At 38.7% G+C, this 14,392-nt stretch overlaps 1 protein-coding gene across 5 annotated transcripts in view; it reads right to left on the reverse strand.

Annotated features, from left to right (window-relative positions):
• Positions 1-10,432: 10,432 nt before the first annotated feature.
• Positions 10,433-14,392, reverse strand: part of LOC141909384 (ras-specific guanine nucleotide-releasing factor RalGPS1-like) — a 28,903-nt gene continuing 24,943 nt past the window's right edge. For all 5 annotated transcript variants that reach the window (XM_074799836.1, XM_074799835.1, XM_074799834.1 and 2 more), the window contains one exon: positions 10,433-14,264. In XM_074799836.1, coding sequence (XP_074655937.1) covers positions 14,235-14,264 — 30 coding nt within the window. In that variant the 3' untranslated portion in view covers positions 10,433-14,234. The remainder of the gene's footprint in view (positions 14,265-14,392) is intronic.

Here is a 14,392-nt window from a genome sequence, read left to right on the forward strand (position 1 = left end):
AATTCTTGATTCTCGTGGCCCCGTATTCAGTTTGTATATCACTAAACTCAATCGGCTCGTACTTAATACCGAAAAGACCGCTCGTGTACCTGCTTCCGCCGGAAGTACCTTTCTACTTGTCAAACCTATCGACTATCGTCGGTAGGGCGTTCGAATTTTTCCGAAGAATGATTTATTGCATTAATTTTTTCATCTATCTTCACACGATGCCGGTATTCAGAAAAACATTTATAGAGCTCTTCGTTTTCAAGCGTCGACGAATTTGTAAATAGTGTTTATATGCTGTTGTTGTTTGCTATGTGAATTTTGATAGCGTCTGACGATTAAAATGGAATCGAGCAGTTATGAATTTACACGATACAAAAAATGGACGAATTTTAATTTGATCAACAAAACCTTTTCCTATTTCCGTGTGCGGCGTACCATTTCATTCATTTCATTTTTATTGTTCCACAAAAACATGTTTTACACAGAACATTCATACATTTAATTTCAACAGTAGATGGCATTGTACCTGAACTAGATAGAAATAACGTAGAAACAAGCGGCAATCTACAAAGTGTTTTCAATCAATCCAGATTCGTCAAATCCGGATTAGAATGAATTTGTGTCGACACTAGATGATACAACTACTAACTAGAATAGCATATACGAACTCATGTAGGGTGGGGTTTGGTCGGTCAAGGTTGGTTACCCTTCCTCTTATTGTCATTTTCTAGCATCGCTATTTACGGTTCATTCATTCCCTATACCCTGGCTTGAACCTGGGCCTGGTTCTAAAGCCTTTACGAAGATGACTTCGAAATGAATTCGAAGATATGAAATAAACGAAGAAATTAACCGCAGAATTCATGCTTATCGGGGCACCAGAAATCCAGTATAACATTCCATCGGGCGCGATCCTTCTAATGTACTCAAAATCCGTTTGATTTACTATCAGAAATATAATTCTAGGGATCATAAGGAGAAGCATCAACGCCGATATTATAATAGTTATTCGGGTCAGTGAATTTTCCGCTGCAGTCTTTACATTCGCGGATGATGTCATCGTTTCGCGTTGTTTGGAAGTTTTACCCAGGCCATGAATGATGGCTGTATTTGCTACGATGATTAAGGTTATTGGTAACATGAATTCAATAATCAATTGTGAAGTAGCAATGTAAACATTGATTCTTCGGCCGTTTATCGATGTCAACGTGCAATCTAAACGTCCGTCCACACGTTTGACAAACATGACCATTGCGAAACATCGAATGAACTGTAAAGAGCCGACCAATGAGGATACAAGAAATGCTTTTCTCGGGTTACACAGTTGTGCTGCTTTCAAAGGGAATTGAATGACCAACGCTCGGTCGATGCTTAACAAGGACAGCACGATATTCGAAGAGGATGAACCAAGATACAACGAAAACATAAAGAACTTGCAGAAAACATCGCTTATCACGTGTTCAGGCAGAACGACACGAACGAATAATACCGGCAAGTAAACTGAAACGACGAATAGGTCCATCAGCTCCAATACAATCATATATACACCGGTAGAAGTGCGTCTGAAATCCCGGTGCGCCGCCAAAACCCACAGCGCCAGTAAGTTACCGATAGTACCGACCAATGACGTGCACGGAATCATCACATAGATAACGACAAATTGTATCACTGCTACCCATCCAATTGGACCCATCCTCGCTTCAAGCGTCGTATTCATTGTTTGAAAGGATTTCTTTGTGTTTTGTACATAATAGATCTTATTTCGGAGCTTTATATGACTTGATTAAATCTGTTTTCTATTTGCTCACGTATATGATTCGATATTTGAAAAACCATCCCCATTGTTAGATATGAGCCATTTTCACGTAATCATTTTCGTAAATTCATTTTATAAACATCAATATTTAAATAAATTTGCGCAAATCCGTGTATTCAAATCGTTACCTAAATCATCCGTATACATGTATATAGCTAAGCATGGATTTTCTTGCGCTGGTTTTTTATTTTCATTGAATGCCACATCATTTCTTCGTTATAATCGAGTTCGTTGTTCCCCACCGAACTCATCCCACGTACTGATTTCCCGTCCCTGTTCTGAGAATGGCTGCTTCTGCATCTATGAATTATACTACCTTGCCGACCGAAAATCGTTGATAAGTTCGAAGGTCTAGTCCATCCATGGACTCTAAAACGAGTCCACGGTCCAACCCAGACGACAGTTCCGATTTGTGTGCGTTTCCTTTGGAAAAACAAGCGTTATAACAAACTATGACATGAAGCAGAATTGCAACAACTAAACAATAGATCGGACCTTTCTCCGACCTCCTCAACTCCATATTCAACTTGGGGTGTGATTAAGTTTTCGTTAAAAAAAGCAGATTGATTAACCTCTTCTAATTTTATGATAAGCATCGGAATGAGATGAAAACAACGATCGTGTGAGATATTTCTGAACATATACTTGAATCTTTTATTTTATTTATCGGTCAGATCATAACTCCACGAAACAATGTATGATCTTCGGGTTAAAATACCGTCATTACCCAAACCCAAGAACGACTGCAAAGCCGGAGTGAGTTGATAGCGACAATTTATATGTGCGACAGAGATAATGATACCGTATAATATATCGTTATATGTTTCTCAACTTTTGATAGTGGCCATTGAAAATGTTCAGTGCGTAATCGATAGAGTATAACATCTCTATTTCGTCAGATTGGTCAGAAGATATTGCATCATCGCGCTCTTACGCAATACACTTTCAAAATCATTATTGTTTCATGAAACATAAGAAACGAGATATTTAATTCATGACAAGATAAGGTTTCAAAGATTTTTTGGCATTTAATCTCTCTCACACGATCTATACCCGGATTGTCGGTACCACGAAGAGGAACGATTCATATCTCGTGTGTTCTCCGAAATCAGTTAGCTTTGCGACGATGTTAAATGCTACGGTCTTAAGCGCATGGTTTAAATCTGCGCTGAAATATAAACGGTTAACAGATAGCGTTTATCCGTACGTTCGACTGGCTCGTTTTTATCTAGTATATTTCGTCGAGCCCGTCGTTTATCACCTGGCTTTTATTTTCAACATTTTCACGATAATCGTTTTGCTAAAATGTCGAAGAAAACAGTCCGTACGCTGTACTTTCAGTTATCTTTTCACGTTGGCCATTTGCGACTTTATCTACGTCTGTACCCGACTGAAGAAGATGCCACTTATCATCAGCGCGCTTTCATTCATCTTCAAAAAATCATATTTCTCCGAATGTAGAGTATTGGGAATAAGGTTGTCTGATGAAAATCGTGACTTTGACGTTGGGCATTACCTGCCTGATTATCCGAGTTGCCCAAAAAGTGCACAGTATTACTTCAAATTATATTTCTTCATTGAGGCAAAGTACCCGCTATGCGTAGTTTATCAATGGCTAAGGCCGTTAACCCCGGTTACTAACTGGATTATTGTTCTCATCGCCGGTGAGAGATTTCTGTCGATTAAAGCACCTTTTACCCATAGAAATATTTTCATCGTTCGTAACGTCAGTCGCACGGCCCTCAGCTGCGCGTTAGTAACGTTTTGCTACGCACAAAGCGCCTTCGATCTGTTCATTCGTACTTATCCGCGAAAAGGAAAAACAACGGCCTGGTTTTACGGAAAGAATCGAACTTTGACCAACGAAAACGTCGTTTTTTGGGTATGCACGACGGTACCAGGGGTCAGTCTCACTAGAAATCAAAGTCGTCTGCTATATGCGATTAATTACATCATCGGCGAATTTGTTCCGTCGCTTCTAATCATGATCATAACGCCATTGACCGCTCTATTGTGGTCGAAAAAATCCGACATATCCTCGACACGCGCTCGAACGAACAGACACGCTAACAAAACGTTACTTTACGTAACGTTCGAATTCTTGATTCTCGTGGCCCCGTATTCAGTTTGTATATCACTAAACTCAATCGGCTCGTACTTAAAATCGAAAGGACTGCTCCTTTACCTACTTCCGCCGGAAGTACCTTTCTACTTGTTAAACCTATCGTCTATCGTCGGTAGGGCGTTCGAATTTTTCCGAAGAATGATTTATTGCATTAATTTTTTCATCTATCTTCACACGATGCCGGTATTCAGAAAAACATTTATAGAGCTCTTCGTTTTCAAGCGTCGACGAATTTGTAAATAGTGTTTATATGCCGTTGTTGTTTGCTATGTGAATTTTGATAGCGTCTGACGACTAAAATGGAATCGAGCAGTTATGAATTTACACGATGCAAAAAATGGACGAATTTTAATTTGAGCAACAAAATATTTTCCTATATTTCCGTGTGTCAATCATGAAAAACCATCCCCGCATGTTGGATAAAAGCCAATACTCTCTTAATGATTTTCGTCAATTCTTTATATAAACATAATATGCATATTTGAATAAATTTGTGCAAATCCGTGTATTCAAATCGTTATCTAAATCATCCGTATACATGTATATAGCTATAGCATGGATTTTCGTGTGTTGGTTTTTTATTCTCATTGTATGCCACATCATTTCTTCGTTATAATCGAGTTCGTTGTTCACCGCCGAACTCAGACATTCCAACACGTACTGATTTCCCGTCCCTGTTCTGAGAACGGTGGCTTCTGCATCTATGAATTATACACTCTAGTAAGAGCGCCACTAAAGCGAGAATCACTCCGCAGCCCAGCACGCTGATTGCCCCGAGTGCGTGTTCCAAACTGACACTCACCGCTCGAGTTTTATGTTTCAAACGTTCTTTATCGCACATCACCGCTCGCGGTGTCCATTTCGTTCTCCAGTTTTTCAAAAGACCCGATTCGCGCATTTTTTCAATCCTTCAAAAAATCAGAACAAAAATCACAGTTTGAAATAGAATAGTATTTTCACGCTAAAAATGAATTACCATCAAACAGTGTTGACGCTAATGTTCACAAACTAGTCGCCATATCACAAGTAAAATACGGGGTATTTGAGGTGCAGTGACCTGTACAGCCTCTAATAGGCTCTCACTTTTTCCTTCATTTAACTTTACTTTAATTTTTCTTTGCGATCAAACATTGTAAATGTAAGTTAAATGAAAAATGAATTATTATCATTATTGTTATCATAAGAAGTTCGAAAGCAAATTACCTCGCCGAAAATCGTCGTAACAGATTCGAACCTTTCGGAAATGCAAGGGCGTAATGGGTGTGGAAATAATGGTCACCTAGTATGATTAAACTGCAGTCGTTTGTGGATACTTCGTCGTACCAGGATTCCTCAGTAAGGAAGGCGTATTTTTCTGTAAATATCGCATGAAATTTTAAACAGCAATGGGAAAATGGTTACTCCCTGCACGGTAATACTGTGAACGTCGACTGTCAACTTTATTTCAAATATATAATTTATTCATCATCGGTATATTGCGTGAGACTTTATCTAAGATGGACTTGAGACACCTTTATCGAGCCAATTAATTGTTTGTCTCAAGAAAACTAACGGTAAAAAAGTATTTTGAAACAGTCGACCCCCGATATACCGCCCTCCCATACCGCCTATCGCCAGGTTTTCTCAACGCACATCTCAATACAAATAGATAAAACGCCCCCGATATACCGGCATACTCTCTATAAAGCCAAAATCGTTCTGCGCCAATCGTTCTACATTATATCGGGGGTTGACTGTAGTTATACGGACTTATATCTCCTAATGAATAACAGCAAGAACAGAGTAATTTTGGTAACTTTATATCCATAGTTCATTTACCGTGTTTGATTTTGTGTAAAGCTTCAGAATAAGATGAGAACGACGATTGCGGATTGCGTTCGAGTCCTAGCCAGACTTTTCTGAACACTCCGTATTTAGAATTCTGCAGAGGAAAATCTACGATTGTGAATCAGCATAAAACAACCCGTAGAAGTACGTATTGTTTGCATATATTTGTGAGTTTATATCCGATGCAATAAAAAAAAAACAATCTACATGTTATGGAATCGATCGCGTAAAACAACTTTACCTCGAATAATGTTTCTAAAGCCGTATCGGAAATGACGCCCCATAAATTGTTGCTGTCCTCGACCATCTCCGACATAGTTTCAAATTTTAGATGCACCGTGGACACGGCCAGGTATGAGATCAGGTGAGCATTGTACGTGGATATCAATATCAAACAGAACATATACCAGAAACTCAAGAATGCCCGGCCCGACGGCGCTAAAGGTGCGTAAAATGCACCTGCCAAAGGAAGATACGATGAAATTACTTGCACGCCGAAAAAGATGTTTCTTACTTTTCGATTCATATAGATATGGTGGCTGATTCGGGCGTATAAAAGAATCGCGAACGTTGCAAATTTATTTTACAGACGCCTAAAAGTCATTTTTAAAAGTCATTTTAAAACGAAAATATCCCGTTTTATCGCGGTAATTTCTCGTTTCATAAAATGACTTTTATGCGTCTGTAAATAAAAAATTGCAACGTTTGTTATCTTTTTTTACATGACCCGAATCAGCCACCATATATAGAGGATCATACCTTGATTGAGATAAATTCCGAAACTTTGGACGAAACTGTTCCCGAAATTGTCAAGGGCGACATTCGTTTCATGACGATCGTCGCGAAATCGGGCGTAAAACGGCGAAATCTTCACTAAACCCCACTGAATGAGAGCCGCCATCAACACAGCTACTAGAATACATAACCAAACACTTGATTGGAACGGATCTATGAAATACAGCGATTCTTTGTAATTATTATCCCTCGGACTTGACAGAACGATCACTGATTTCTCTTCGTAATAATCGCCGGCAAAATCTACGACTCGACTCCGTTCGGCTGTCACTGACAGGCTACACGCCGACAGATCAACTTCCTGTTATCAGAAAAAAAAAGAAATACTGAATAGGATTTTATCTAGTACGAAGTGTGGTGATTTAGAAAGAAATTGGTTAAATCTAGGATATAGTGAACCCGTACATTCTGCGCCACCATACCCACTAAACCTGACCAGTTTCCGTCCGAGTTCGGTGCACCAAATTTCTTATCACGTGGTTCTACAACTTCGTAGCTACAACAAACGAATATCAAATGTAATTTTGTTCAGATTGTTAACAAATTCGAACATTACAAAATGGCTTGACTATCAGCATACGTAAAGTTCAATAGTCTCGCGAGCTCGTTGATGATTTCAAAAGTTAGTCCATCCCAAACGACAGTTCCGTTTTGTATGCGTTTCCTTTGGAAAAACGAGTACTAAAAACAAATTTCGACAAAAATTGTAGAAGAATTCAAGGCAATCGCTATAAAACTGCTCAACGTCTTGGATTCTAAATGACTTTCTGACCTCTAAAGATCCGATACGGAATTTCTTGCCGTGAAACCCGTTGTCGATGTTTGGATATGTGTCTTGGAAAAACGTCAGTGAACGATCGCGCGTCCAGTTGGCCACGCTGCTCCATTGGTTTTCGTGACCACTGTAACTAATGACTGTATACTGAGTTTCATTTCCCCAGACATCGATAGGTTTAATGATTTTCTGAAAACAACATTCGAACGGCACGGTTATCTTGTGAAGTTGTGTGGGCGAATGGTTAAAGCAAAGATCGCGGGTCCGATCTCTAAACATCACAGCTTTTCTTTTCTCATTCGGATGTTATATTTTACTCGTGAAGGAGATTAAAAAATATCATACATTGGAGCTATAAGAATATACATACCGTACATGATCATCCTCGATACTACTAAAAAAAACATGATTTCTTACTTGGAGCATATCCTTGAAATCCATGCGAGATTTCGCAGTGATCGGGGAGTTACACAATTTCACGTTAGCATCTGACGTTCCATTTTCGAATTTAACGAGGTAATACGCAAAAAGCAACGAGTTGACTACTGCCTGGAAAAGTCGTGATATTTCATCGAATATAGAAAACGATTTTCATTATGGATATTCGATTATAGAATTAATCTGACCTGTATTTGATCACCGTTGTTTACGAGATTACGTCTTTTTAGTATGGTTATCACATTGTCAGTAGGCGTCAAAACTTTAGAAAGAGCAGTGACGTCTAAACGTTCGTTGTATACAAGCCATATCAGGTCGCTGAAACCATCCGAGACCGAAGACTGAGGATACAGAAATCGATTCATGTAAGGACTTTGCTCTGAAAAACTGGTACTCCCGTAGTCGAAGAAGTCGCACAATTCGAATTTTATATGATATCATTTATGAAATTCGAATTGTGGGACTTCTTCGATTATCTACAGTGTACACGGATTAGAGTGTTTTATTTGACTACTAATAAAATTATCGTGCGTTTGCTACCGCTTTTCAATCTTAATATATATAATTCAAATGGTCATAAAACAAAATAGACTTCGATACCTGTAGTTTGAATAACTTGATAATATTCGGTGTGTCACCGAGGACGAGGAATGGTATTTCAACTCGACTAAAGCGCCGTTTCGTAGATATTTTCTTCAACTGATACACGATCTCGGGCTCATTTCCTAGCTGAATGATCGACAGTTTTATCTCCAAGCGTCTCAAAGACATAATCGTTTCGGCATAGACTTCTAGAAATACCTCGAAATATGTCATATACTTTCATAAAGCTGTTCGTTGTTTATGTTTTGCATTTCTCATACTGTACCTGATACGCCGTCGTGAAATACAATTAGGGCTTTCCATTTTTGGCTTTTAATGAAATCCATCAACACGACTTGGGCGTGAACGATTGGGTTATGTATCTGGATAGCGTCCTCTAGTGGTGGGTGTCGGCGGATACACGGCTCTGAAAGCACGGATACGTGAAGAAGCGGGAGCCCGTGGGTGACGGGCAGTACTCGTCGCAATTCCGAGCAGCCGACGTGTGATATGAGGACAAAAACTCCATTTCGCGTCAAACTGCAAACTAAAATGGTAGAATATTCTTTTTCAGAAATAAAATTTTTTTTTTCTATATTAGAAAAATAGAAATTGAGTTGACTTATTGGAATCTCAAGAATTTAGCGGGCTTACGATTGTGAAAGAGGGCTAAACTGCCATTATCGAGAGTGACTTCTTCCAGGTGTAGCTTAATATCAATCGTCGAAATAGATCTGATGAAAGCCTGCTGAATACTCTGAGGCGGAATTCGTATACATTCGAGGAATTTGTCCGACGAATTTGTATCAATATTTCGACCCATCTCTAAAAGATTCGTAATAAACTACACGTACTTCCACTGAACATGAAAGCGGTTCTGAATTGACTGAAAATTGATAGTGATTTCGATTGATAGTGATTACCAAAACTTACCCAATGTCGCCAGTTTCAGACGCAGTTGCTTCAATGGGGGTAACGTTTCTTCTTCTGCTACAATTAACCCAGAAAATATAACCAGAGAACAGAAAATGATACCCGATCGCATTGTCTTTCTACTGGAAAATTCACTCATTTCGGTAATAATCCATAATTTACCACGGTGCGGGTATAATGTATGTAAACCATACAAGTCTATCCGTCCAGATGGGTGTCTGAAGCTCTGAATGATTAACTGTGTTACTGTCAGGTGTAATTATTAATTGACGTGGTTGACCACCTCGTGTTCAAAAACCAATAAATTACCCGCTGATTTTGCGATGAAATAAAACACTATCATCGATGAAGCCCAGGTCGCGGTGGCTGAACACATCTATAGTTCACCTATTCAGCCGCGCGCTTAAATGCCAGCATGTATCATCAGAAATTGCAGCACCTGGCTCCAGGTCGAAGTCATGTCAGATCAAAATGGATATCAGAACGATTTCGATTCGTTAGATAAGTTTTATCACCAAAATGAAAGTTGAGTCGTCTGGCATCATCTTTCGACGGGCGCAATATGTTTCGTCGGGATGTACGAGCAGTCCACCTGGTGACAGTTCACAATGAGCGCCCAGTATGGCATTAATACCTTTCGACAGGTGCCCTTGATTTTTTCAGGATTTACAATTTTCACGTTGAAGATTACTGGGGTTTTTAAATGAGCATTAAATATTTCAATATTTGAAGGCAAAATGATCATCAGCTGTAATCCTACAGACATCATCTGCCGCCCAACAAAATCCTACAGGGGCGGATCTAGCTTTTTCGTATAAGGGGGTGCGCACTACTTATTTGGGTCACTACTTACATATGTACATATGCTGGGCAGGGTCTGGGTATACTCCCTCAGAAAATCATGAAAAATTAGATGCATTCTAATTCTGTGCGATTTCCTGGTTGAAATTAGTAATGAAATATGTTCACAATTTCACCATTTTCTAAACAAAAAGTCTTGGGTATAACATTCCAAGGTCACTCTGCCCCTGGATCCGCCCGCCACTGTCCTCGCGGTACGTCAGCAGCTCCTCTGCGGAAGAATCGGTCTCTATCGAACGGAGAAAAGCACCGTTGCAAATAATCAATCAAAACAGAAGACGTTCTTGTTTGCTTGCATGAAAAAATTGCCGAAGCTTTATACAGCAACTAAATTCTACATACCAGAGATTTGCACGAATAACGTGGCAAACATTTATACATTATTTACAATATTTATTTGATGTTGTTGCGTGATCAATGCTGTTACCGAAAAACGAGTCGAGATATTTGAGTTTCTTTTTTCTATGGAGGCATCTTGAAATATAAATATTCAATAAATACTATAAGCAACTTTACATCAAATATCTATAGACAACCGATAAGAATATATCCGTTTGAATTTGACACAGCGTTAAATAATTGAACAATTAAATCGACGAAAAATATATAAGTTCTCATCTATACCCCACAGAGGTGTTTAAATCTATGGAAAAACGTCGGATAAAGCACGCGTCAGTCACCATTTACACTTGAGACAAAATAGGCACATGGCAAGGTAATATTTCCCCGTGAAAAACGTTTTCGATGTGTTTTGTCACGCCGTGCGTGTTGGAGGCAAAGCACAAAACACGGAACAGAAACACGTTTTTCACGAAACAAGCACCTGCTCGATTTGCGAAAAATGTTTTGTAACGTCGAAAACGTTTTTCGTCCCGTGTGCAGTGGATGTTTTGTGGTGTTTTGCAAAACATCCACGTCCGAAGTGTTGCATACTCTGTTTTTTATCAATTTAGGCCAGATTCAAACCAATTCTGTTCGAAAATCGAACAGCTGAATTTTGAGAATCGAGAACATTGAAAAAGATCCTCAAAAAAACGTTAAAATCAGGCCTAACGCGACAACACATCAATGTGGGCTATACATCAATATTTTTTCGAAAATTTGAAGAAATTGTTCTTTCTTCGCTTGTAAAGTACATAAGAATACCAAATATTACAAATATTACGAATTTCATAACGAAACCTGGAAGACAAAATATTACGTAATCATTTCATTCTCGATGGCTGGTTTATTTTCTTTACCAGCAGCACACAGGGAGAAAAAAAAACAACGCAGTCCGAAAGATCAACAGAACTCAACAAGACTTAACAATAATTGTAATGATCTGGATAAAAATTCTACGGCGTGTTCGTTCAAACACCCGAGCGGTATACTTAAAATATTCCTTCCGTAAAACTGTGTTGAGATTTGCTTGCTTTAGTGCTGGGACGGTCTCACAAAAAGGTTTGACGCATTATGGTCATCTAAATTTAGTCGCTATAATGTAACCTAACTGACGCTAATTTCCTTTCAGTGGAACTCCTCTACCCTAAGCATAAATCTTACGTCCTAAGCTGTTTCTGTACATGAAATTTGGATTTGCATCCACTTTCTTCTCACAACCGGAGCTAGTTGCTCATAAGTTCGTTAAAGATAACCAATGGATAGATATCGAAGTGGCGATGATCAAATTTTAAATCAAATGTCACCATCGTATCTATCCAGTGGTCAACTTCAACTAACTTTTGAGTACATGTAATTGATGCCAGGATTGTGGTAGACAGCAGTTTAATTGATAACAACTACACTTCGAGTACAAATGGCTTGTTAAATTGAGGCCATCCTGCCGGTATTTCTGCCCTAACTAATTAATGGCCACTCCGTCTGCGACCACTCTAGTCAATTAGGCTCCTCTTCCAGTCGGTCAGCTGCCTGCGGCCAGCTGCTCAATAATGGTTATAGATAACTGGCAGGGGTTGGCGCAGGATAACAATGTAAGCCTAACTGTAGTTAGTGGCTAATCCGTGGTTAAGCTGACAAAATCGTGGTTACCTAACAGCGTTTTCCAACGCCCACCCCTGATAAATATGATAGAAAAGATGAACTTTTAAATTTTGTCTAACCAACTGCCCACTGATTTTTAGAGAAGGCCTCGCATAAATGGACGATGCAACGAATCAAATGACATATGTATGTAAAAATAGCTCTTAACGCTTTTAACTCTTTGACTCGTTACAAAAGACTACGTTCAAATCGCTACAAATATTCACTGGTACCCATCGAGACCTGGAACCAATCTAACTAAATTCCTGTTTTCTAACACCAGACGGCCTTACCTATCTACCTAACCTACGCACGCACATGAAATACAGAACCGAATATGGTTTTCATAATCACCGTCACAAAAATAGAATTGTAAAATATTTTCAACAACGAATTTTGCACGTAGCCTAACAAAAACCAAGCAGCCTATTCTCCCGCTAAAAATATCAACATCTTTTCAGATGATTGTCTTTACTTGCCGCGTATATGTGACTAGTTTTCTGAGCATTCAGTTTCTATCAATTCCGACCAAAAATTTAACGAATCAAAAAATCTGACCCACTTTCTCATCGGCAGACTATCAATTTCGAGGTAAAAATTTAGCATTCGAATTCGCAAGTTTAGTTTCAAATTTCATTCGAGAATTAATTGACTCATATCATCAGGTTTCAGGCATTTCGCGAATGAATAATTTATTCACGTCGAAATAGATAATGAAACGTCTGCCGTTTTGTCACGGGTTCATCGAGAACTCTCGAAATTTCACCAGTCGAAACAAATATTTCGCAATGATACAATTTGTTAACATCCGATTACAATAAATAAGGCTAAAATTTGCATAAAACGCTCGGGCGAACTCGAAGCGAGCAGATATTAAATAACAATTCATAAAACACATCAATCACTTCTAATTAACACAATAGTGTTTTTTTTTCTATTTATTCCCTGTACAATTCTGATTCATGTTTATTCGTTTTTCTTTTTTTACAATAAGACCTGGTCTCGTTACCATCCTATAATAACTGTACACATAAAATATACAATCATTACAATTCGTAAAACAATATCGCCGCAAAGTTAGTAAGCCATTTCCGATTACTTATCATATACCGATCACAAATGTTACGCAGTTTCATGAGTAGAATTCTTGCCGATCTTTGATAAAGAATTTGAAGAAATCCTGAATACGAAACTAATGCTTAACATTCGAATCCTTAACTAGTTCGAAACTAACGCTTAACATAGGTAAAGCAATCGTTGGATATGTCCTTTTCTCACACGCGTTTAAAATCCGTTCCCAGAACGAAGTTATAGATAAATTGCCATGACGACAACTTATATAGTTTTCACGGTGCGTCTGCTGTACTGTACGTAAAACTGATGATACATTATTAAGTCATTATTGCACAGATAGATCGAGTTCATTTACTTTAAACAAACAACCAAAATTACTGACAAACACAATTCGAGAGTTTTTTTACATAATCCGTAGTTGTCCACGTTCAAATTATGCTTTCATCAAAATTGTCATGGTCGCGCAATTCAACAAACGGCTCCTATACGATACGCTTTTCAAATGATTTTAGAGACGAGCTTCATAAAACCGCATCATTTTCATATCCTCGTCGATTTCGAGCACTTTCATGAATTCGTTACGTTTCCACACGCCAGTCGACACGCGTTCCGAATATTAAAACGTTTAAATGTAGCTCCGAAAACCGCTGCGGATACTAACCGGCATACGAACATCGAATAAAAGTTACATAGAGATCGTGTTCACGGCCATCTAAAGCGCCTAAATCAAGAAATGTTCGAAATAGCCGAATTCCGAAAAGTCGAAAGCACAAAAATTCCACACGAGCTGTATAGTTATTCAATCGAGTTAAGATCAGGAATTGTTTTCAGGCGAAATAGATGTCTGTGGATGTGCGCTCAAAGCTGATAAAATTATGCGGCGCAGATGGATTTTATAAAAAAAACAACGGCGAATCCGTTCTCGCTCTCTAGCAGTCGTCGATTAGGAGTCCAGAAGCCAGAAGTTGAAAGACTATAATATTGCACATGTGCGCCGTTCAATCAAAAGACATCAAGTTCATCGGAACCTGCAAATATAAATTACAAGAATTTTACGACAGTTACAAAACCCGACTGTAGAATAGCACCAGGGGCCGGTTGCATAGTCATGGCTGTAGTGGCCTTAAATCTTAATACTGGTCTTAAGTTTTTAGAT

Source organism: Tubulanus polymorphus, chromosome 7, assembly GCF_964204645.1.
Source record: "Tubulanus polymorphus chromosome 7, tnTubPoly1.2, whole genome shotgun sequence".
NCBI lineage: Eukaryota > Metazoa > Nemertea > Palaeonemertea > Tubulaniformes > Tubulanidae > Tubulanus > Tubulanus polymorphus.